Source organism: Polypterus senegalus, chromosome 17 (genome assembly GCF_016835505.1).
Source record: "Polypterus senegalus isolate Bchr_013 chromosome 17, ASM1683550v1, whole genome shotgun sequence".
NCBI lineage: Eukaryota > Metazoa > Chordata > Cladistia > Polypteriformes > Polypteridae > Polypterus > Polypterus senegalus.
In genome coordinates, this window is record NC_053170.1 from 9,329,148 (window position 1) to 9,353,453 (window position 24,306).

General features: G+C 41.2%; 1 protein-coding gene across 5 annotated transcripts; it reads right to left on the minus strand.

Annotated features, from left to right (window-relative positions):
- Positions 1-917: 917 nt before the first annotated feature.
- LOC120517609 (receptor activity-modifying protein 3-like) lies at positions 918-22,529 on the minus strand. 5 transcript variants are annotated; one of them, XR_005631066.1, is made up of 5 exons: positions 21,013-21,706; positions 20,837-20,934; positions 5,818-5,856; positions 5,496-5,637; positions 918-1,626 (listed from the first exon to the last, which is right to left on the minus strand). XR_005631066.1 is itself a non-coding variant. In XM_039740018.1 (4 exons), the coding sequence occupies exons 1-4, from the start codon at positions 21,053-21,055 to the stop codon at positions 1,317-1,319; spliced, it is 534 nt and encodes a 177-aa protein (XP_039595952.1). In that variant the 5' UTR covers positions 21,056-21,706; the 3' UTR covers positions 919-1,316. The 5 variants fall into 5 exon arrangements, 3 of the variants coding, with proteins under 3 accessions (XP_039595952.1, XP_039595953.1, XP_039595954.1); XR_005631065.1 differs by lacking the exon at positions 21,013-21,706 and adding an exon at positions 22,316-22,529 and having other exon boundaries at positions 919-1,626; XM_039740018.1 differs by lacking the exon at positions 20,837-20,934 and having other exon boundaries at positions 919-1,626.
- Between the last annotated feature and the right edge of the window lie 1,777 nt (positions 22,530-24,306).

Consider the following 24,306-nt stretch of genomic DNA (forward strand, 5'->3'; position numbering starts at 1 on the left):
CAGATCATCGAACAAGGAGGAAATGACATCATCAGGGTGGTGTGCTCTGTAGCCGGAAGGAAGTGGAGAGGCGGATCATCTAACAAGGAGGAAATGACATCATCAGGAGTGGTGTGCTCTGTAGCCGGAAAGACATGGATAGGTGGATCATCTAATGAGGAGGAAAGGACTTCATCGGGGTGTGCCGGAAGGAAGTGGACAGGTGGATCATCTAACCGGAAGGAAATGGGTTAGGTTTTATTTGAGAGAAGGGATTAGTGCACATGATTAGCGCCGCATTTCAGTGGTTCAGAATTAACCTGACCCTGTTGCTGCCTCCCACGCCTGTGTGACACCAGTTATTGTCACTGATGTATAATACAAAGTGACAACCTCCTCAATGGAGGGGAGTTCTAGAGGTCCACGGCTTGCTTGACCCTTCACCCAGAATGAGACCCCAGCTTCTGTGACGGTCCTCCAACCTGAAGGGGCGGAGTCAGCTGCCCTCACTGGACGCCTTCTCTTAGTGGTGGGAACAGAAAGCGACTGATACCGCTAGCGACAGCGCCCCTTCTCCTCTCGGGGTGGGATTGCTTATCCAAAATGAGTCAGTAAGGTGATCTTCAGACACACAAATGCGTGACAATCTGTATGCATCTAAATTGCATTTTGGTACAAATCCGTGAAGAGAAAAAAGTTTATTGGTCGCTAGAGTTTTGTAATAAATCCCGCGGTCGCCAGCTTTTTGACCCCTTTAAGGATTTTTTAGCCGATGAGCGCATGCGCAGTGTATTCAAACAAATAAATCAACTGCATTTTCGGTCATTTTAGTGTAGACTTTCATAAGTGATGTGAAAACGACTGTTTTGGTATAAATGTCAGGTGATGACTTGGTGGCGGGACGAAGTGGAAATTAGGGACTAAGAGATTTACAGCAGGAACGACAATGGCAGATAGACAGGTGTAAGACACGGCTGTAATAATTCTACATTATGCAGAAAAAGCAGCAGGTCATTTGTTTATTTCTTGTTTTGCTTTATCCCTCTGATCGTCCCTCCCACACATTTAATGTTATATATAAAGCCAGTTCTGTTCTTTATATGGGCCATAATGACTCCTCTCCCCTTACCACACCAGCTAAAGTGTTGCTTTCTGGTCCATCTTGCAGGTCGATGTCTCTATTGCGTGTTGGTTACAAAGCTGCCCCATCTTCAAATTGTGCGTCTTCCTTTGGCGGTTCTTAAGATTGCAAGTTGAAGCTGACAGTTGGTCAGTTGGTCTTTTCTCTTTGTCCAGTTCACATGGAGGTTTGCTCCAACCACTCCAGCGAGGAGGAATCACTTCACCGAGTGGGATTCTGTCCAGGGGTTTAATTCGAAATATACCATGGTGTCCTTTGATGTGAGGTTCCTTCGGCTGTTCTTCCAAGTTATAAAGCCACTCAGGAAGATGACCATAGAGACGCATGTGATGGTCAGGAACATAACCACAGTTTCTGGGGGCTCCAGATTCACCGCCTGAGTGGAACAGTTTGAAAAGTACTCCGTGTGAATCTGAAGGAAAAACTCCTCAGTCAGCGGGTTTGGATAATCGCAGCCGGAGTCCCAGGAGACCTCCTTTGTGCACATCACCAGCTCGGCGTAGGGCCTTAAAGACAAGAGAGACACATACAAGAGTATCAGGGGGGCGCATTTGAGGACCGGTCTACAAAAGTTAAAATTCTGAATATGGGGGGATCAGTGCATTTGGTGAACACTGAAAATTAAAAATGGTCGAGAGCAAGTAATTCAGCCCAACAAGCTTGTCCATCCTACCCCCAAAATAACATGAAAAATGTGAAGGTCCCCAAAGTCCTGCTCTCCACCACACTACTTGGTCACTTATTCTATGTGTCTTTGGTTCTCAGGGTGAAGAAACGCTTCCTTAATATTTGTGCCAAATCGGCTCTTACCAAGTTTCCAACTGCGTGTTCTTGTTGCAGAATTTATTTTAAAGCAAAACCTGGGATCCACTGCACTAATCCACCTTAATAAAATGATACGTGTGTGCGTGTCTGTGTACCTGTGTGTCCGTCCTGTTGCTACAGTATGTCTCTGTCATTCCAACAGATGGCGCATCACCAACATTTTTTTTTTAACATGAGAACAGTCTGAACAAGGACAGGCCATTCAGCTCAACAAAGCTTGGCAGTCCTGTCCACTTAATTCCTCCAAAATAACATCAAATTGAGTTTTGAAGGCCCCTAAAGTCCTACTGTTCACCACAAGACTTGGTCACTTATTCCATGCGTCTTGGGTTCTCAGTGTGAAGAGAAGCTTCCTAATATTTGTGCCAAATCGTCTCTTACCAAGTTTCCAAACTGTGTCCCTGTGTTCTTGTTGCAGAATTTATTTTAAAGCAAAATCTGGGATCCACTGCACTAATCCATCTTAATAAAAGGATAAGTCTCTGTGCTTCTGTGTGTCTATCTTGTTGCTATGTCTCTGTCATTCCAGCAGCATTACAAACATTTCTTTTTTAAACCATTGGAACAATCTCAAGAAGGACAGGCCATTCCGCTCAACAAAGCTCGCCAGTCCTGTCCACTTAATTCCTCCAAAAAAACATCAAGTCGAGTTTTGAAGGCCCCTAAAGTCCTACTGTCCTCCACATGACTTATTCCATGTGTCCACGGTCCTCTGTGTGAAGAAGCAATTCCTAATTTGTGGCAATGAAATGCATTGTATTTGTCATTCCAACAGATGGCGCATCCCTAACATTAACAATGCTTTTACGAATCCTATACCAAAATAGTATATAACAGGGAAATACACATTTCACTTGTCATTCCAACAGGAGGTGTATCACAAACATTAACAATGCATTTATGATTTACATGCCAAATGGCATATAACAAAGATATATACATTTCATTTGTCATTCCAACAGGTGGTGCATCACAAACATTAACAATGCTTGTATGATTTACAGACCAAATGGCATATAACAGATATACAGTATGCAGTACATTTGTCATTCCAACAGGTGGTGAATCACAAACATTAACAATGACCCTGCACTCTGACCCCAAGGGACATGTGATAATTACATTTTGTTGTACGTGTACAATAACAATAAAGTTGAATCATCATCATCATATAACAGAGACATATACTTTGCATTTGTCATTCCAACAGATGGCGCATCATAAACATCAGTGTTTTTATGAATTCCATTCCAAATGGCACGTAACAGAGACATGTGCATCACATGTGTCTTTCTGAAAGATGGCACTTAGCAAGCATTTGCAGTAATGCATTTTATTGCTACACATGTTTGCGATGCACCATCTGTGAGAATGACAAAGACACTGCATTTTTTTCACTACATGCATTACAAAAACATTCCAATAGATGGGTGCTCTGCAAACGTTAAGGGCATGATTTAAGTTGATTACTTACTGTAGATTTTAACCCGTGTTAGACAGGCAGCACAAGTATTTCCTTTCATAATTTTAAAAACTTCACTCATGTCCCCTCTTATAATCTCCATTTGTTTAAACTGAAAATCTCTCCTCCTGGCTCAGACCTCTCAGTCCTGGAATCAGCCAAGTTTATCCACTCTGGGCTCTCTCTAGCACTGCGATGTCTGTCTAGTAATAAGCCACCTGTCCTCGCATTCTGGGTAGGTGGCACCGGGAGGGTATAATTAGAGAACTGTGTACAAAAAGGAGAGCAGCGCACATGAAGCAAATTCGCTGTGCAATAATAATAATAATAATAATAATAATAATGAATGCTAAGGTGCTGCAGTGGCTGGTGGTGCTGCCTCTGTGAGCACCAATGGACTTTAAATTCAGTGCCTTTGAAAAGTCTTCACCCTCTTGGAAGTTCTCACATTCTCTTATTATACACCATTGAGGAGACCGAAAGGAGACATTCAGCAACTAAAAAACTAGGCAATTATAATGAAGGGAAAGGAGTTAATTAACATCAAAAACTGGTCACTTATTAAATAAAGGGATTGAATGAAAACCTGCAGCCACTGCGGCCCTCCAGAACTGATGCTGGAGACCCCTCGTATTTTCCTTACATTCATTTTTTGTGCTATTTCCAATACTCGTCCAGTTTCTAAATCCGCCTTTTTCATGGACAGTCAAACAGGAACACACACTCTTCAAAATAAAAGTGCCAAAGCAGGTCCTCCGAGCGATGCCACAGGGGAACGATTTTTGGTTCCCAGAAGAGCCACCCAGATGTTTCCAGAAAAGTGTTTAATTTATTTAGATCCGTAACAAGCTCCGTTAGTAGCCAAGAATAGATGACAACAGATTTGTGAAATCCCAAAGGATTGCTGCCTTTCAAAGGACTCTCGCTGCTCACCAGTGCACAGGCTCAGCTGAGCTTAGGTCACCTATCAGACATTAGAGATTTCTGTTTTGTCCACATATTAAGAACGTCTTCAAAGCTTAAAGAGACAACTTCATATGCAAAGAAGCCTTCCCACGTTGAAATGGATTCTTTGTCAAGTAACGGCTCTACGAGGGACCACACATCCCTAAAGTTCTGTTATTTTTAAATGTATACCCAGAATCGTGTGGCAGTCCCACTTTAGTTTTTAAAGTATTTATTTATAGATCTAGCTGTGCTACCTGTCTAAGATGGGCTGAAATCTAAATAATCAATGTAGACCTCAGCATTAACTTTTGCAGTGCTCTGTCTATTGGAATGTATATTGTAATCCATCCATCCATCCAGTTTCCAACCCAATATATCCTAACACAGGGTCACAGGAGCCAATTCCAGCCAACACAGGGCACAAGGCAGGAAACAAACCCCGGGCAGGGTGCCAGCCCACCGCAGGGCGCAAAAACACACACACACACCAAGCACACACTGGGGACAATTCAGAATCGCCAGTCCACCTAACCTGCACGTCTTTGGACTGTGGGAGGAAACCCAGGCAGACACGGGGAGAACATGCAAACTCCACGCAGGAAGGACCTGGGAAGCGAACCTAACTGCGAGCCAGCAGCACTACCCCTGCCACCCTGTATTTTGTAATGCATTTAGTAATTAAATGCATTGGATTTGTCATTCCAACAGATGGTGCATCAAAAACATTTGTCGTAATAAAATGCATTATTGCAAATGTTTATGATGAGCCATAAGTTGGAATGACAAATAAAATGCATTGAATTACTATAAATGTTTGTGATACACCTTCTGTTGGAATGGAAAATACAATGAAAATGTCTTAGTTCTATTCCATTTGGTATGGGATTCATGAAAGCAGGGTTAATGTTTGTGATGGGCCCTCTGTTGGAATGACAAATACAATGTATTTTAGTACTGCCAATGCTTGTGGTGCGCTATCTGCTGGAATGCCAAATACAATGTATTTCATTACTACCAATGTTTGTGATGCACCATCTGTTGGAATGACAGAGTCGTAGTAACTGGACAGACACACAGATACACAGACACACAGATATATATTCTGTTATTTAAGGGGATGCTGAGCCAGCTGACACCAACCTGATTGCCTCATTCCAGTTACAAGAGCTTGTGTTGATCATCGACATGACGACTTGGAAGGGCACCCAACAAAACAAGATGTATTCATCCAGCATTGTCTCGTTGCACACAAACTCGCCAATTTCTATGTAATCATGCAATTCTAGAGAGACAATAAACAATTTAATTCAAATTAGATAATTATAACCACCTCATAGACTCTTCTGTGATCCTCAGTGGACCATTTTTGATTTTACTGCCATGCTGTTTATAATATTTGCTACTAAAAATGGTTATAATAGTTCGTAAAAGTAAAAGGCATGTTTGTATATGAGATACGTACCTTCATCTTCTATTGTGCCATAGGCTGATATTCGTATACCTAGAAAAACCCAACAGGCTTAGAGTTAAGAAGGTGACTGGAGCAGACCCCCCATGGCTGGCAGTGACTGCTGCATTTCATTCCACCTGCACATCAGGTTTAGAATGAGAACACACTAAAGACTGGGTGCAAGGTGGGAACAGCCCTGGAGAGGGCGCCAGTCCATCATACAGCCACACTCACATGGGGACAGTTTGAATTGTTAATTAGTCTAATGGGCACATATTTTGGGAGGGCAGGGGGATACATGACAACAATTGGTGTGCCTGGAGGAAGCTCACACAGTCATAGAAGAACTTCAGCCTTTAAGACCGCACTTTAAAATAAAAGGTGCCAAAGTGGATCATCCGAGTGATGCCGTTGAGCAGGGGTCTCCAACATGTCACTCGCGCGCTACCGGTAGCTCACCATCCCTCTCCAAGTAGCTTGCCAAAGGGTTAATGAATCCTACATAAATCTGAAAACTTGATTAGTCAAATTAGGGGTGGGCGATGTTTCCCAAAAAATCATATCACGATCCACAATCTGAATTGCAATCTCTCTCTTCAACCTGGCTTACACTTTTCAGAATATCCAGACTAAATCTCATTAGGACCTTAATAACACTTTATTTTAAATATCAAACAAAGTTGAATTCAATTGTTCTCTCGTTCACTAGCTAAGCGGAATTAAGGACCACGCCCCGAAGCTGGCGAGTGAGTCAGGAAGGCCCCTCCTCTCTGCCCGTTGCGCGGATCTCGGATTCGCAAAAAATAAATCGGTACGGCAAGCGAACTCTGATACATAGCGAAATGAAAGAAGTCGCAAAATTAACCGGAATCTTCAAACAAGTAATAATAATAAAAAAAAAATCCGTTAAGTAGATCTCACAGGTTAAGTAGTCGGCGCACTGGTAGTTCTGCTGCTTTGCAGTAAGGAGACTGTGGAAGATTGTGGGTTCGCTTCCCGGTTTCTCCCTGTGTGGATGGCGCTTTGAGTACTGAGAAAAGCGCTTTATGAATGATTTCTCTCTCTTGAAGAAGCGGACAGACATTAGATTTTATATATTATATATCAGTAAACGTTCAAAATAATGTGCAGTTAAAGTCTCAACAACATTTCTGGAGCTTGATAGAGGCAGATAACTATCAGAATCTTCACCAAGCAGCTCTGAAAATGTCTGCTTTGTTTGGGTCTCCATATCTCTGTGAGTCTGACATGAATGTCACGAAGTCAAAGTTCAGAACAAGACTGACAAGACGGACATTTAAATGACTCCATCAGAGTGAACCTCAGTGGCTCCACTTCACCAGACACCTCAGTGCCAGTCATCTGACTAACTAAACAACACATCACACATGCGACTGGACCTGTGAATAAAGTGACACAGTGACATGGGACAAAATGACAAATGAAGAAGTCATATTGGTGGATTTGGAATTGCATTGTTTTGTTATGACAGCCTTCTTGTTTTAATTCTGTTGTGTGAGATACACTAGAAAATGTATACAGACGTACAAAATGCACTAGCAGGTGAACTAAATATGTTTTTTGTGATGTTTCAATCCAAAATGTGAGTTGTGGACACCAACATCTTGTAAATGTTCAGGCAAAACAAGCTTATTCAGTCTGTTGGGTTCAAATAAGCGAGGAGAATAAACGTCAGAAAACATGAGGAGCTCTCGGCCATTTTCATTTTGTAAAAGTAGCTCTCAGGGGAAAAAAAGGTTGGAGACCCCTGGTGTAGAGGAACCATTTTTGATTCCCAAATGATCCATCCGTGCAATAAGAATGTCCTGGAATGGTGATTTCCAAACTCACCTGTGGCTGCAGGTTTTTTTATTTTCCCAGCAGATTCACAATCAGTGCTAATAATTAATTGATAATAATTGTTCTCGTTTAATTAGCTGGTCTTTTTTTTTCCTCTGCATGTTGCAATCACAAAAGCACAGCAGTAGGATGTTTCTATTTATAAGACATTTAGAAATCTGCTTTTGCTAGAGCTTCAAATGTTGAAATCTTTTTTGTTGCTTTTCTCTCATCTTGTTCTATTTGTGTTCAATTTTCTTCGTTCATTGAATCCTAATAATGTCGTGTAAAGCAGACACCTAAACAGACAACACTGAATGAGGAAAGGGGGCAACTACTTAATTAGTGAATAATGGAATAATTACTACTTTTTGTCATGCGGCATCTGTTGGAATGACAAATTAAATGCAGATGTCTCAGTTATATTCCATTTAGTGTAGGATTCATCAAATCAGTGTTAGTGTTTGTGATGTGCCATCTGTTAGAATGAAAAACAGAATGCAATTTATTACTACAAGTGTTTGTGATGAACTTCATATGCAAAGAAGCCTTCCCACGTTGAAATGGATTCTTTGTCAAGTAACGGCTCTACGAGGGACCACACATCCCTAAAGTTCTGTTATTTTTAAATGTATACCCAGAATCGTGTGGCAGTCCCACTTTAGTTTTTAAAGTATTTATTTATAGATCTAGCTGTGCTACCTGTCTAAGATGGGCTGAAATCTAAATAATCAATGTAGACCTCAGCATTAACTTTTGCAGTGCTCTGTCTATTGGAATGTATATTGTAATCCATTCATCCATCCATCCAGTATCCAACCCACTATATCCTAACACAGGGTCACAGGAGCCAATCCCAGCCAACACAGGGCACAAGGCAGGAAACAAACCCCGGGCAGGGTGCCAGCCCACCGCAGGGCGCAAAAACACACACACACACCAAGCATACACTGGGGACAATTTAGAATCGCCAGTCCACCTAACCTGCACGTCTTTGGACTGTGGGAGGAAACCCAGGCAGACACGGGGAGAACATGTTAACTCCACGCAGGAAGGACCTGGGAAGCGAACCTAACTGCGAGCCAGCAGCACTACCCCTGCCACCCTGTATTTTGTAATGCATTTAGTAATTAAATGCATTGGATTTGTCATTCCAACAGATGGTGCATTAGAAACATTTGTTGTAATAAAATACATTATTGCAAATGTTTATGATGAGCCATCTCAGCCATCAGTTGGAATGACAAATAAAATGCATTGAAATACTATAAATGTTTGTGATACACCTTCTGTTGGAATGGAAAATAAAATGCAAATGTCTTTGTTCTATTCCATTTGGTATGGGATTTGTGAAAACAGTGTTAATGTTTGTGATGCACCATCTGTTGGAATGACAAATAAATTTTATTTCATTACAAAAAAACATTTGTGATGTGCCAGCTGTTGGAATGACAAGCATAATGCAGTTATTACCACGAAGTGTGTGATGCACCATCTCTTGGAATGACAAACACAATGTATTTTAGTACTACAAATTTTTGCTGCACCCTCTGTTGGAATGACAAGTGCAATGTATTTTATTACTACAAAGATTTTTAATGCTCCATCTGCTGGAATGACAAATACAAGGCAAATGCCTCTGTTATATTCCATTTGGTATGGGATTTGTGAAAAATGTTAATGTTTGTGATGCACCATCTGTTGGAATGAGAAATATAACGTATATTGTTACTACACGCATTTCTCATGTGCCATCTGTTGGAATGACAAAAAATGTATTTTATTACTACAAATGTTGGTGATGCACCACCGGATGTAATGACAAATATATGTTATTACTATAAAACATTGTGAGGCACCATGGAATGGCAAGTATAATGTAGTTATTACTACAAACAGTTCTGATGTGCCAGCTGTTGGATTGACAAACACAATGTATTTTATTAGTACAAATGTTTGTGATGCACCATCTGTTGGAATGACAAACACAATGTATTTTAGTACTACAAATTTTTGCTGCACCCTCTGTTGGAATGACAAGTGCAATGCATTTTATTAATACAAATGTTTGTGATGCACCATCTGTTGGAATGACAGAGACATAGCATTTAGACACACACACAGATACACAGACACACAGACATTTGTTGTATTATTTTGGTGGAGAACACCTGGGGAAGCAGAATTGAAAATCAAGATGAAAATATCGTTATGTGAAAAACAAAAACAAAGCTTCATCGTCCCATTATAGCTGCCTAGTACATTATAATAAAAATGTATCAAATTTATTTTCGTAATTTCTGCACTGACCCCAAAACAGAGAAACTGGGAACTAAAAGCGTACTTAATTAGGCTAGGAGTCCAATACAGAAACAGATGTTGGCTGGAGCAAAAACCTGCAGCCAAAGGGGGTCCCCAGGACTGAATGTGAGGGGCACTGGTCTAAAAAGAACCCTTAGGTGAAAAGGTTTTTGAAGATCTGTTAAAGGTACAAGAAGCAGGCACGAACAGACGGTAACAGACTTGTGAAATGTCAGTGGGTTTGTGATTAGAAGAGGACTCTTACTGCATACGACAGACTAACTTCACGTTTTTCTTGATCTCTCACGGGAGTAGACAGCCTACTCTAGGATGTCCACATATCCAATTTTGTGATGTCTCTGGGGAACTATGAAGATTCCAGAAAGAACCTTTGTTGATTTAAATTCATAAAAGTCTCCAGAAATACAGTAAGCAGGATGAGATGATAACAGCTTTTGGAGATATCAATAGGATGCTGATGTTAAAAGTACTCTTGCTACATATGATAACTCAAACTAAGCTCACTTCTTGTCTTCTTCATCCCTCTTGGCTGCCTACTCTACATTAAAGATTTCGGTTTCGTCCACGTTAGTCCAAAGAACAAATGTCGTATGCAAAGAACCCTTCAACGAATGAAACCGTTCTCTGTGAAGCAATGGATCTACAAGGAACCACACAACGCAGTAAGGTTTTGAAGTCAGGGTAAGACCACCAGTGATGGATGGAGCTGAGCCTCGGCCAAAATCTGGAATAGCCTGCCAGCAGGAATTCACCAGGCTGATACAGCAGAGCACTTTAACACACTGCTGAACACACGTTACTGTAACATGGCCTTCTCCTAACTTCACTTTAACTTAATCCTGATACTCTGTATGTTCAATTCATCATTATAACTATTCATGGTGGCTCTAAAATCCATACTGACCCCAACTCTCTCTTCTGTTTCTTTTTCCGGTTTCTTTGTGGTGCCACCTCCACCTACTCAAAGCATCAGGATGCACCAACATTGATGGACTGAAAGCCAGAAGTTTACGTGACCATCATCATCAGGTCCTTCCATGAGAACCCAAAATACAAAGAGGACTGTTTGACTTATGTTAGGTAGATTGCCCAGAGGGGACTGGGTGGTCTCTTGGTCTGGAACCCCTACAGATTTTATTTTTTTTCTCCAGCTTTTGGAGTTTTTTTTTGTTTTTTCTGTCCACCTTGGCCATCGGACCTTACTTATTCTATGTTAATTAATGTTGACTTATGTTTATTTTTTATTGTGTCTTCTATTTTTCTATTCATTTTGTAAAGCACTTTAAGCTACATTTTTTTGTATGAATATGTGCTATATAAATAAATGTTGATTGATTGATTGATTGAAGGGGGTGCAGGAGAAGAAGTTAGACGTGGCAGAAATGGGAATGTGGAGATGGATGTGTAGAGTTACTAAAACGGGACAAAATAAGCAATGTGACCATCAGAGGTCCGACAGAAGTGGGAGTGACATCTAAGAAAGTGGGATGGACATGTGATGAGGAGAGACGATGAAGATGTGGGCAAAAGACTGGTGGGGATGGAAGTCCAGGGAAAGAGAAAGAGAGAAGGCCAAAGCGGAGGTGGATGGATAAAGTAAAAGAAGATCTGAAGGAACAGGGTCTGACTGGTGAGGAGGTGCAGGACTGAGAGACCCCCTGACCCAGTAAATAACGGCTGACGTCAGACTGTCTTGGGGCTGTTAGTTTGACACGGCCACTTATGGGGATAAAGGAGACACGCAAAGGGTGGCGACATGACACATGTGGAGCTGGGCAACATGGGGCTTGAGAGCCTTTAGCTCAGGTGAATGGAAACTTTTGCTCTCAATTGTACCCACTGTGCCACCATGCCACCCTTATACCATTACTACTATGTTTGCAGTCTGTAAAAATGCAAATCTTAGCAAACGATTGCAACAAACGTTACATTTGACTTTGAGCTGAAGCTTTGTGTGTACCATTTGAGATTCACCATATCCTCATGGAAATGTGTTTTAGGCTACTGATTGTTATACACTGGTCCAGTGTGTGTGTGCTATGTGGGCATGGGCAAAGATTAGTGTGCCATCACATGAGCCAACAAAGCTTCCGGGTCCCCCCATGACCCTCTGCTGCAGTCAGTGTGGCGCAATGGTTAAGGCTTTTGACTTCAATCCCTGAGGTTGTGGGTTCAAATCCCACTACTGACACCACTGTGTGACCCTGAGCAGGTCACTTCACCTGCTTGTGCTCCAACTGGAAAACCAAAAGAAATGGAAGCAATTGTATCATAAATGTTGTAAGTCGCTTTGGATAAAGGCATCAGCCACATAAGTAAGTGATGGGTATCTGCATTTTACTATTATTATTTTTTTAAACCCAGACGCAATCTTTTTTTCCACTCTTAAAAAGCAATTTGAGAAGTCATTGTTGTTTTCGTCCTCCTGTCAACATCTTGTTTTTCGGAACCCTACAAAGTGCATGTTGTTATTTTCAGGAAATTAGACTCATTTCGGTCGGGGAAGTGATTAGCCGTGGTTTATTTGTGCATCGGCTTGTTGGCGTCCCCAGCGAAACGGATTCTGAAGATTCATAAAACAGCAATTTTCAATTACAAGAATGAGACAATAGAAATCAAGGCAAAACGTCACACTGCCACCTAACGGCCGTCTTCGGTAATAGCGGGATCGCCTTCTTGCCGACGGTACAAACGTTTGCGGATTATTATTATTATTTTTTTATCTCAGTCTCTCGTTTCATTAAATATATTTTCTGGTAAACTGCTGATATTTAATTAGCGAATATACTTTAATATATTAAATGGATGGATCGGTAAGATATGAACCCTTGCCTTTTTTTGAAGTCTATTAATCTTTACTTGCTCAGACCAAGGAGACGCTGCAACTTATGCTGATATTAAAGCTTTAAACATTAATTTACATATTAGTAAGCCATTGCATTCTCATTGGTCCAATCAAATAAGCCCCACATGTGGTCTTGTAACTGACAACCTCAGACCCTCCTAGGACGGCGTCTTTGGAACCTGATTCACCTGAGACGGGAGAAGAGGTCTTGCATCACAAGGGCTCCAGAAAGAAGCGGGCAGGCAGCGGAGCTGAGAGGGAGGCTTTCGTTACAACAAACACACTAAATAAAGAACAGCTCTGCACAGAAGCAATCGGACACCCTCACGGAAAAATCCATCCATCCATTTTCTTAAACCGCTTATGTAAGGCATGGTGATGTGGCAGCTGGAGCCTGTCCTCGCAGCAACGGCAGGAGAAGCACACAAAGATGTGTTCTGCAATACGGTCATTGGCCCGGAAGGAGAAAACCGTGATTGCCGAAAACGTTATTGACTAACATGCAAATACGATAACAGGGGGTTAATGTAGCACACACATAAGACCACCCTTTGGAATCGACCGCTGGCTTCTCTGTGGGAATTGCTGCACTCCTTAAGATTTCATGCTGATCTGAAAACTTCACCTTGGAATTCTTTTTTGCCGCTCTGTTGTTTATGAACTAATTTTGGTTACAATTACTTTATGTAATTCTTGTACTGTATTTATATCCCGCCTTATTTCTTTTTTGTAAACGGTTCATGTTTTGCACAGTTGTTTTTGTCCCATTAATTTATTTTTATATCATTTTTTATTTTTCATTTTCTGTTAGCACGTACATAATGATAAAATGTCTGGTTTATTTTTCATTTATTTTGCATTAGCATTCATGTCCTTACTGGTACTTTTTTTTTATAGAGGTCCCTTTTTGTGCTTATTGTATCTTCATTGGTGGGATCTGTTCAGTTGCCGCATATGTTTTTCATAAGATAGAGCGATATGAAATGCACTATAACAGATAAACAGGATGTGAAAGGCACTATATAACAGATAGATATGGAATGTATTATATAACAGATAGATGTGAAAGGCACTAAATAAATATGAAAAGCATTATAAAATAGATAGAGAGATAGGATGTGAAAGGCACTATATCATAGATAGATAGATACAACATAATCAATAGGAAAGGAACTATATAATAGACTGATGGAAAGGCACTATAAAATAAATATATAGATAGGAAAATCACCATATAATAGACAGATATGAAAGGCACTATATAATAGATAGATATGGAATGTACTATATAACAGATAGATGTGAAAGGCACTAAATAAATATAAAAAGCATTATAAAATAGATAGAGAGATAGGATGTGAAAGGCACTATATAATAGATAGATAGATAGATACAACATAATCAATAGGAAAGAAACTATATAATAGACTGATGGAAAGGCAGTATAAAATAAATATATAGATAGGAAAATCACCATATAATAGACAGATATGAAAGGCACTATATAATAGATAGATAGGAAAGGAACTATATAATAGATATGAAAGGCACTTTAAGATAGATAGATATGGGAGGCACTATATAACAGGTAGACGTGAAAGGCACTAAATAAATATGAAAAGCACTATAAAATAGATAGAAAGAATGTGAAAGGCACTATATAACAGATAGATAGATAGGATTTGAAAGGCACTATATAATAGATAAATAGATATGAAAAGCATTATATAATAGATAGATAGATAGATAGATAGATAGAAAGGCACAACATAATTGATATGAAAGGAACTATATTATAGACTGATGGAAAGGCACTATAAAATAAATATATAGATAGGAAAATCATCATATAATAGATAGATATGGAATGCACTATATAACAGATAGATGTGAAAGGCACTATACAATATATAGGAAAGGAACTATATAATAGAGTGATGGAAAGGCACTATATAATAAATAGATGGATAAGGTAGATAAGGCATGATATATTGCATAGAGGGATAGATGTGAAAGGCACTATATAACAGACAGATAAATGGTACTTTATTTGTCCCCAAGAATATACGATACTTGTGAAACTTATTTTTATTCATGTAAAAAAATTTTCATCATTATATTTGTTTTGTTTTTTTGCTCTGTTATTTTCTGTTATTTACGCTTACTGCATTTGTTTTATTTGCTTCTCTGCTTATTCTTTTCTTGTTTATAATTAAGTAATCATAAGCAGGCTTTCAATTGATGTGTTTGGTAGGATTTTAAGTCATCAGGGACTTGGCAGCCCACCACAGAGTGAACACACACACACACACACACACACACACAGTGGTTCTTCAGATTATTGCCCAAGGGGAACCACTTGTTAGCTCCAAAAAAGAACCGACCACATGAACGTTCCAGTAAGAGTCTTTATTTTTTTAGATCCTTAACAGGTTTTTATAAATCATGAATGCAACCCTAAGCCTAACCCTAATCCTGAATGCATTACAGTGCATTTGTAAAACACCTCAGGGTCTTTTAATTGGACTAACTTGGCATATAATCGCACAGGTTAAAGTTGGGTTTTGTTAATCTGTTGTGCCCTGCTGGGTCGCCCACTAGACATTTCAGATTCACCCACATATTAGGAACCCTTCCAAATCCCAAAGACCCCAAATTCATGTACAGTTTAACATCTGTGGCAGAGCGACTGGCATTAAGCAGACTCCTGTCAATCATGAAGAATCCACTGCATCCACCTAACAGTGTCATCTCCAGACAGAGGAGTAGCTTCAGTGACAGACTTTTGTCACTGTCCTGTTCCACTGACAGACTGAGGAGATCGTTCCTCCCCACACTATGCGACTCTTCAATTCCACCAGGGGGAGTAAATGCGAACATTAATTTTATTTTAATTCTTTTCATTTTTATTACTATTTAATTTAATATTGTTTCTTTGTATCAGTATACTGCTGCTGGATTATGTGAATTTCCCCTTGGGATTAATAAAGTATCTATCTATCTATCTATCTATCTATCTATCTATCTCAAAGACGCCTTCCCAGCATTCAATGGCTCCTGGTCAAGCAATGGACCTACGAGGAAGAACACAACCCAGTGAAGTGTCGAGTGAAGGGCCAGTTTACCGAACCTGCGTATGACTGCGTTCCTGAATAAACATCATAAGAGCACTTCAGTTAATGTGCCTGACCTGGACCGCCACCATGGCTGCACGTTTTCATTCTAACCCTTTTCTTAATTAGAGACCCATTTTGGCTGCTTATTAACTTTTTTCTCTTAATTATTTCTTTTCCTTTAATTAGTAATAATATTAACAATAATGAGCCCCAAAACGAGCTGACACAGGAAGTGGCTGACGAGTCGCCATAACACGACATCTGGAAATCAAATCTGAGGGTCTTGGTGACGTTCATCTGCTCGGGTCCACCAAACATTGTCACAGAATGGGACCGACTACAATCAGAATCAGAATCAGCTTCTCATCAAGAAAGGGGTTGGAGTTTAAGCCCCCAACTTACGGGGTCGTCTCTCAACTCACTAACTTCACAACTCCTTTCTGTTTGGCTGCCATTTCAGGAAGCAAGTCAGCAATTAAAAAACAACAAGACAATTAAAATGGAGGGAAAAGAAGTCAATTAACAGCAGAAGCTGGTCACTGATTAAGAAAGCGGCAGGAAGGAGAACCTGCAGGCACTGCAGCCCTCCAGGGTCAGAGCTGGACACCCCTGCTGTGGGGAAGCCGTGATACGACGCTCTTAAAAAGCGAAAGGTGCCGGAGAGCTTCTTCAGAGTGACGCCACGGGGCAGTGAAATTCAACCGGCGTGCCACAAGACTTTTTAAAACAAGTGAATTAAAGAGGTCTTTAAAGAAATACGACAAAAAAGAAATCTACAGTGTAAAAATTACAGTCAAGGTCCCCAGCTCTGGTCTTGGAGGGCCGCAGTGGCTGCAGCTTTTCATTCTAAAAGTTTTCTTAATCAACTTGTGTTTTTAAGATTTGTTCCCCTGAGTTTCTTCAGCGTTCCTCTGAATTGCTTCATTTCTTTCCTTAAATGGCACCCAAACAGAAGTGACATGTGAAGTGAGGGAGCCAAGAGAAGACCACCTAAGTCAGGGCCTCAAACTCCAACCAATTTCACTCCAACCAGTTGCTTAATGAGGCGTCGATTCTTGTCGTTAATTAAACTCGTTCTTTAATTCCGCGGCTTGTTGCTGCTCACATTGTGCAATAGCAGACATTCCTGAAATTGTTGATTTTCTCTTTTCTAAGAGCTCTGATAAAATGTTTTGGGGGTCCTGAGCAGATCAGCATTCCTGAGACCTTCGTCTTTCTTGATTTTCAGATATTGTGTGATGGACGCAGGTTGCTGGTCATGTTTTGGCTCATTTTGTATCTCACTATTGTTTGGCAGCAAGTTAAGGAAAAAGAAACAAGGGGTCCGAGTCTTCAAGAGCAAGTCAATTAAAATGAATTCAAAAGAAATTAATTAGCACCAGGTCCACAAAACATTTTATCAGCACTCTTAGAAAAAAAAAAAAATCAATCATTTTGGAAACGTCTGCCATTGCACAATGAGAGCAGCAACAAGCCATGGAATTAAAGAGCGGGTTTAATTAACGACAAGACTCGGCGCCTCATTAAGCAACTGGTTGGAGTGAAAATGGTTGGAGTTTGAGGCCCTGACTTGGTTGGTCTTCTGTTGACTCACTCACTTCACATTTCACTTCTGTTTGGGTGCCGTTTAAGGAAAGGAAAGAAGAATTCAGAGGAACGATGAAGAAATCCAGGGGAGCAAATCTTTAAAATCAAAGTCAATGAAAATGAAAGGAAAAGAAGTTAATTAGCCACAAAAACTGGTCACGAATCAAGAAAAGGGTTAGAATGAAAAGCTGCAGCCACTGCGGCCCTGACCTGAGCAGATCGGCATTCCGGAGACGTTCACCTTTCTTTATTTTCAGATATCGTAAGATGGACACCAGTTGTTTTGGCTCATTTTGTATCTCATTATTGTTTGGCTGCTAATTAAGGAAAAAGAAACAATTAAGGGGTCTGAGTCCGCAAGAGCAAGTCAATTAAAATGAATTCAAAAGAAGTTAATTAGCAGTGAAAACAGGACACTAATTAAGAAAAGGGTGAGAATGAAAACCTGCAGCCACTGCGGCCATCCAGGTCCAGAGTTGGGGAACCCCGATGTACACTGCTCACAAAAATTAAAGGAACACTTTAAAGAAACACATTAGATACATCAGATCTCAATATGAAGTTGGATATCTATACAAATAACGACAGGGCAATGTCTTAGGAACAAAAGGATGCCAAGTCTTTTAATGGAAATCAAAAGTTTTCTGCCTACAGAGGGCTCAATTGTGTAGACACCCTAAAATCAGAGTGAAATGAAGATGTGGCAGGCTAGTCCATTTTTTCAAAAACTTAATTTCTGCTACTCAAAATGCTTTTCAGTATCTTGTGTGGCCCCCACGAGCTTGTATGCATGCTTGACAACGTCGGGGCATGCTCCTAATGAGACGACGGATGGTGTCTTGTGGCATTTCCTCCCAGATCTGTATGAGGGCATCCCTGAGCTGTTGTACAGTCTGAGGAGCAACCTGGCGGCGCCTAATGGACCGAAACATAATGTCCCACAGATGTTCTATTGGGTTTAAGTCAGGGGATCGTGAAGGCCATTCAATTGTTTCAATTCCTTCATCCTCCAGGTACTGCCTGCATACTCTTGCCACATGAGGCCGGGCATTGTCGTGCATTAGGAGGAAACCAGGACCTACTGCACCAGCGTAGGGTCTGACAATGGGTCCAAGGATTTCATCCTGATACCTAATGGCAGTCAAGATGTCGTTGTCTAGCCTGTAGAGGTCTGTGAGTCGCTCCATGGATATGCCTCCAAGATCATCACTGACCCACCACCAAACCAGTCATGCTAAGCGATGTTACAGGCAGCATAATATTCTCCACGGCTTCTCCTGACCCTTTCACGTCTTTCACATATACTCAGGGTGAACCTGCTCTCATCTGTGAAAAGCACAGGACGCCAGTGGTGGACCTGCCAATTCTGGTATTCTATGGCAAATGCCAATTGAGCTCCCAGTGCTGTGCAGTGAGCACAGGGCGCAGTAGACATTTGGGCCCTCAGGCAACCCTCATGAAGTCTGTTTCTGATTGTTTGGTCAGAGACATTCACACCAGTGGCCTGCTGGAGGTCATTTTGTAGGGCTCTGGCAGTGCTCATCCTGTTCCTCCTTGCCCAAAGGAGCAGATACTGGTCCTGCTGATGGGTTATGGACCTTCTATGGCCCTCTCCAGCTCTCCTAGAGTAACTGCTTGTCTCCTAGAATCTCCTCCATGCCCTTGAGACTGTGCAGGGAGACACAGCAAACCTTCTGGCAATGACACGTATTGATGTGCCATCCTGGAGAAGTTGGACTACCTGTGCAACCTCTGTAGGGTCCAGGTATCGCCTCATGCTACCAGTAGTGACACTGACTGTAGCCAAATGCAAAACTAGTGAAGAAACAGTCAGAAAAGATGAGGAGGGAAAAATGTCAGTGGCCTCCACCTGTTAAACCATTCCTGTTTTGGGGGTCATCTCATTGTTGCCCCTCTAGTGCATCTGTTGTTAATTTCATTAACACCACAGCAGCTGAAACTGATTAACAACCCCCTCTGCTACTTAACTGACCAGATTAATATCCCATAAGTTTCATTGACTTTATGCTATACTCTGATTAAAAAGTGTTCCTTTAATTCTTTTGAGCAGTATATATAATCATCATTAAATTTACAGTTAAAAATAGTAAATAAATAAATATAATCATGAGCATTGGATAGGTACTATATAAATATTATTTTTATTATTAATACACCTCATACATTGGATGCCACTTCAAGTAATGTCCGACATCACAAAAATAACCAGTCGTCCTCCACCAGACAATACGACGTGCCCTCATCAAACCCTGGATTGACTCCAACGCATTAAAATGATCGTTTTGTGACAATAAATTTCATTATTAGTGTTAGATTCTGAGATTTGTTTCGTGGGTAAGTTGTATATTAGAAATGATATCACCCAAATAGAGAGCGTGAGTTGTGCCGATTTGAAATACTGCAGTCGTGAACCTGTACGCATAGTAAGCACTGAATGACGACAGAATTTTAAATTGTTGTCTGCACTCATTTTACTGCGCTGGACCACCCGTTACCATGAAATGACGGCCTCATTTAGCACAGCGGATATTGTAACAAGGCTTCTTTTTCCAAGGCGGATGGAATCCATTTTAGGGATGAAAACAACTGGATGGAGGCAAAAAAAGAAAATGGCCGCATTCTCAGCAGCTGCTGGCAACATGGAGGGCCAAATCAAAACAAAACCAGTCCTGCTTCCCCTCACGTATCCTCCCAGATCTTGAAGGCTCAGCTTTACAAACGCTTCTTTCTAACGCATTACAGCCTAACAGAGAAATGAACCTTGTAAGCCTAAACGTTGGTATATGCAGATATATCCATCCATCCATCTTCCAACCCGCTGAATCCGAACACAGGGTCACGGGGGTCTGCTGGAGCCAATCCCAGCCAACACAGGGCACAAGGCAGGAACCAATCCCGGGCAGGGTGCCAACCCACCGCAGGGTATATGCAGATTCCCATTCTAATGTAATGAACGTTTACCCCTCTAATTTAATCCTTACATTATCAGCCATTCAGTCAGACAACGTGACTCTACAACCAAAAAGGGACAACCTCGTCATCTTATATTTCCTTTAAAATTATCTACAGCTACTTTTCCGACTGAAGCGAATCCGTCACAAAATATAAGAAGCGCGATGACCCAGTGAGACATTCGAGGGCTGGCACCGCGATCCAAATCAGAAAGGAAGCCAATTTCCACCTAATTGGACATTTTATTTACCCCATACTTCAATAAATGACCCCCCCACCCACCGCCGCCACCATCACCATCGTGACCTCCCACACCCCCCACCCAACCCCCTTCTTAGCCTAAACACACCTTGCCACTTGATGTCACTCTTACGTGGCCGGGCTCGCCCTCCTGATGTGCCACTTGGTGTTGTCGATTTGAGCCTTTAACACGGTTGGGCTGCTGGCCTTTGAAGAAAGAAGGAGAGAGAAAAAGAGAAAAGGAAAATAAAAAAACAAAAACAAAAACAACCACGGCTAACCTACCATACGGGATGAGCAGGAAGAGGAGACATGTTGGCCGGTTCATAGCGCACAGAGGGGAACAAGATGGAGCTCGAGGCAGGGAGACTGGAGACAATGAATACTCGTGAGGAGCGGCCAGATGATGAAACAAGTTTCATTAGCAAGTCGTCGGCTTCCGGCTCTTTCAGGGAATCTTCTTGGCACCCAACTGTCTATGGAGTGGGGGGGGGACTGAGCCACCTTATCAGATGTAAGAGTCTTAATCGCCTCTTCAAAGATTAGATTCCTCAAATCTCCAGTGTCTCTCTTGGCACTGATTGAATCTGCTTCTGTTTATCATTTTTATGATGCCCACCCTAAATAATGGGAGGGGCACTTGAGAAAAAGAAAAAAACAGGATTTTTTTGTGCTTTTGTTTTGACTGCATTAGGTCCTTGTAGCTCTCCAGTACTTCTTGTGAGGAAGACGCCAATCCTGTTATGATTCATCCCACAAGCTGTGACTACAAGGCAGTCAGACCTGAAAAAGAGTCGAGCAGAAGCTCCTCTGGCAGCAGTTCCAGCTCCGAGTCTTCTTTGCTAAGTAAGCCCCTACAAGCTTTGCACACCTGGATTACGGCAGTTTATATCTTCATACACATGACTCCCCAGCACACTCACTGATCTTAAGCCAGTGGTTCTCAAACTGTGGGGCGCAAAGTAACAAAAAGGGGGGCGCGAAGATGTGAAAAAAAGAAAAGGAGAATCGAAAATATGAAAAATACGGCTATTGAAACTAAAACAAATTAACTTAAACTACATTCTGATATTAGAAAAATAAATACAGAGTTAGATAAATGTTGATAAAAGTTAGGTAGGTATAATAAAATATGCATGTGTGATATATCATTAATTAAAAAAGAACAGATTGGTATTAGTGGGCTCCTTTCAAAAAAACGTTAAGGGGGGGGGCTGCGATTAAAACTGTTATGAATATTCGGGTCGCAAATACTTAAAGGCTGAGAAACGCTGCATTAAGCTATGGATGGGGATGGAAAATCACTTTCTTAAACTTAATGCCAATAAAACTCAGGTGTTACTGGTAGGCCCAAACTCCCTGCTTTCTAATGCGTCCAACTTCTCTGTTTGCCAAACCTGCTCCTGTTGTCTTGTCCTGTGTTGTGTTTGATTCATCGCTTAACTCTGAGCTACACATTAGGTCTCTGTCCAAAATTGCCCGCCTCTGTCCATTTCTGATGCTCAAACTTTCCTAATGTCTTGTATTGATTACTGTAATTTCCCTCTTCATCGGCCTCCCTGCACAATCTACACAGAAGCGACAGTACCTTCAGAACTCCGCAGCCACACACAACCTTCTGCTCACGTCTCCCCTGTTCTCTCCCAGCTTCACTGCTTCCCGGTCCCATCAAGGATTAAATTCAGGATTCTGCTTCTTACCTTCAAAGCCCAACATAACCTTTCCCCCCCAATCCCCCCATCTCACTCTGCTCCTCGCTCCTCAGGGCTTGTTTATACTTGACGCTCAGAACGCGTATGCGCGCGCATCATGGCTCCCGTGCGCGTTCACAGCGTTCATTTGACGCGTCCCCTGAGCAGGTCCTCAGAAATTAAAGCGACGCGTGCGTGAGTTGCAGTGCCAGCAAAAAGTCGGGGGGCGCAGTGTGATAAAAGTTGGAATGTGACGTCAGAGTCTCTAATTACTATCTTACATCGGCGGTTCTCAACCTGTGGGGCGAAGTAGAATAGAATAGAATGCCTTTTATTGTCACTATACACATGTACAATGAGATTAAAAGCAGCTCCTTCAGTGCAGACAGGTGCCGGTCATAAAATTAGAATATCATGACAAAGTTGATTTATTTCAGTAATTTTCATTCGAAAAGTGAAACTTGTATATTAGATTCATTCATTACACACATACTAATGTATTTCAAATGTTTATTTGTTTTAATTTTGATGATTATAACTGACAACTAATGAAAGTCCCAAATTCAGTATCTCAGAAAATTAGAATATATTGTGCAAAAAAGGATTTTTAAAAATGTTGGCCAACTGAAAGGTATGAACATGAAAAGTATGAGCGGGTACAGCACTCAATATTAAGTCTGGATTACTACAGCAATCCAGACTAAATACGTGTTCTTTAAAATCTAAATCGGTCATTAGTTTTTGTAAGAAAATTTTTTTTTTTCCGCATTTAAAAATGATTTTAAGGTAAGTATATAGCAAATTATAAAGCAAAATAATTATATATTTATAAAAACTGCATTACTTACAATTTATTCGACTTTTGCAGCCATCTACTAGAATTCTTCACCACTGGCCAATCAATTTTCTATCAAACACATAAACACAAATCACTTGGCACACAGAAATTGCAAGCAACAACTTAGACGGTGATACACTAAGGCCTCATGTCAGTGACACCTGTTTAATAACGTCAAGGATGTTTCTGGGTGGGAGTCAAGGTCATTAGAGTATTGGTGGGGATAAGATTGTCTGTTGGGTATATAGAACTAGAACTAATAGGTGCTTCAAATCAGAAAGAGACAAAAAACATAGGAAAAAGATATCCTCATACTGATGGAGTGATGGACTGAGTATGCAAATGTTTTTATTTACTGTACATTTTAGTGCATTTAAGAATGGACACAGGGGTCTGCTGGAGCCAATCCCAGCCAACACAGGGCACGAATCAATCCCGGGTAGGGTGCCAACCCACCGCAGGACACACACAAACACACCAAGCACACACTAGGGCCAATTTAGAATTGCCAATCCATCTAACCTGCATGTCTTTTGGACTGTGGGAGGAAACCAGAGCAAACCCACGCAGACACGGGGAGAACATGCAAACTCCATGCAGGGAGGACCCGGGAAGCGAACCCAGGTCCCCTAACTGCGAGGCAGCAGCACTACCCACAGCGCCACCATGCCATCCCAGAATGGAAAACATTTCATTCTAAAATTTTGTAGCATCAATTTGGCACCCCCTGGATGCTGCGCCTGGGGACAGATGTCCCCCCTTGCAGGCACCCCCACCCCAGCTACGCCACTGGTGAAAAGGTCTATTTTCTGATTAAAGTGGAAATTTCGGCTTTAATCTCAAAATGTCCACTTTAACCTCGTAGTTTATCAGTAAAGTTGACCGTCATAAACGTCATCTTAAAACCGACCTAGTTGTTAATCGCTACCTACTTCTGGGCCTTCCTCCTGACCTGACAGCAGCATTCGCCGCACAGAACACGTTACATTTCTGATATTCCAACTCTCTGCACATTTAGAATCCTTAGATTTATACTTGATATCACTTTCA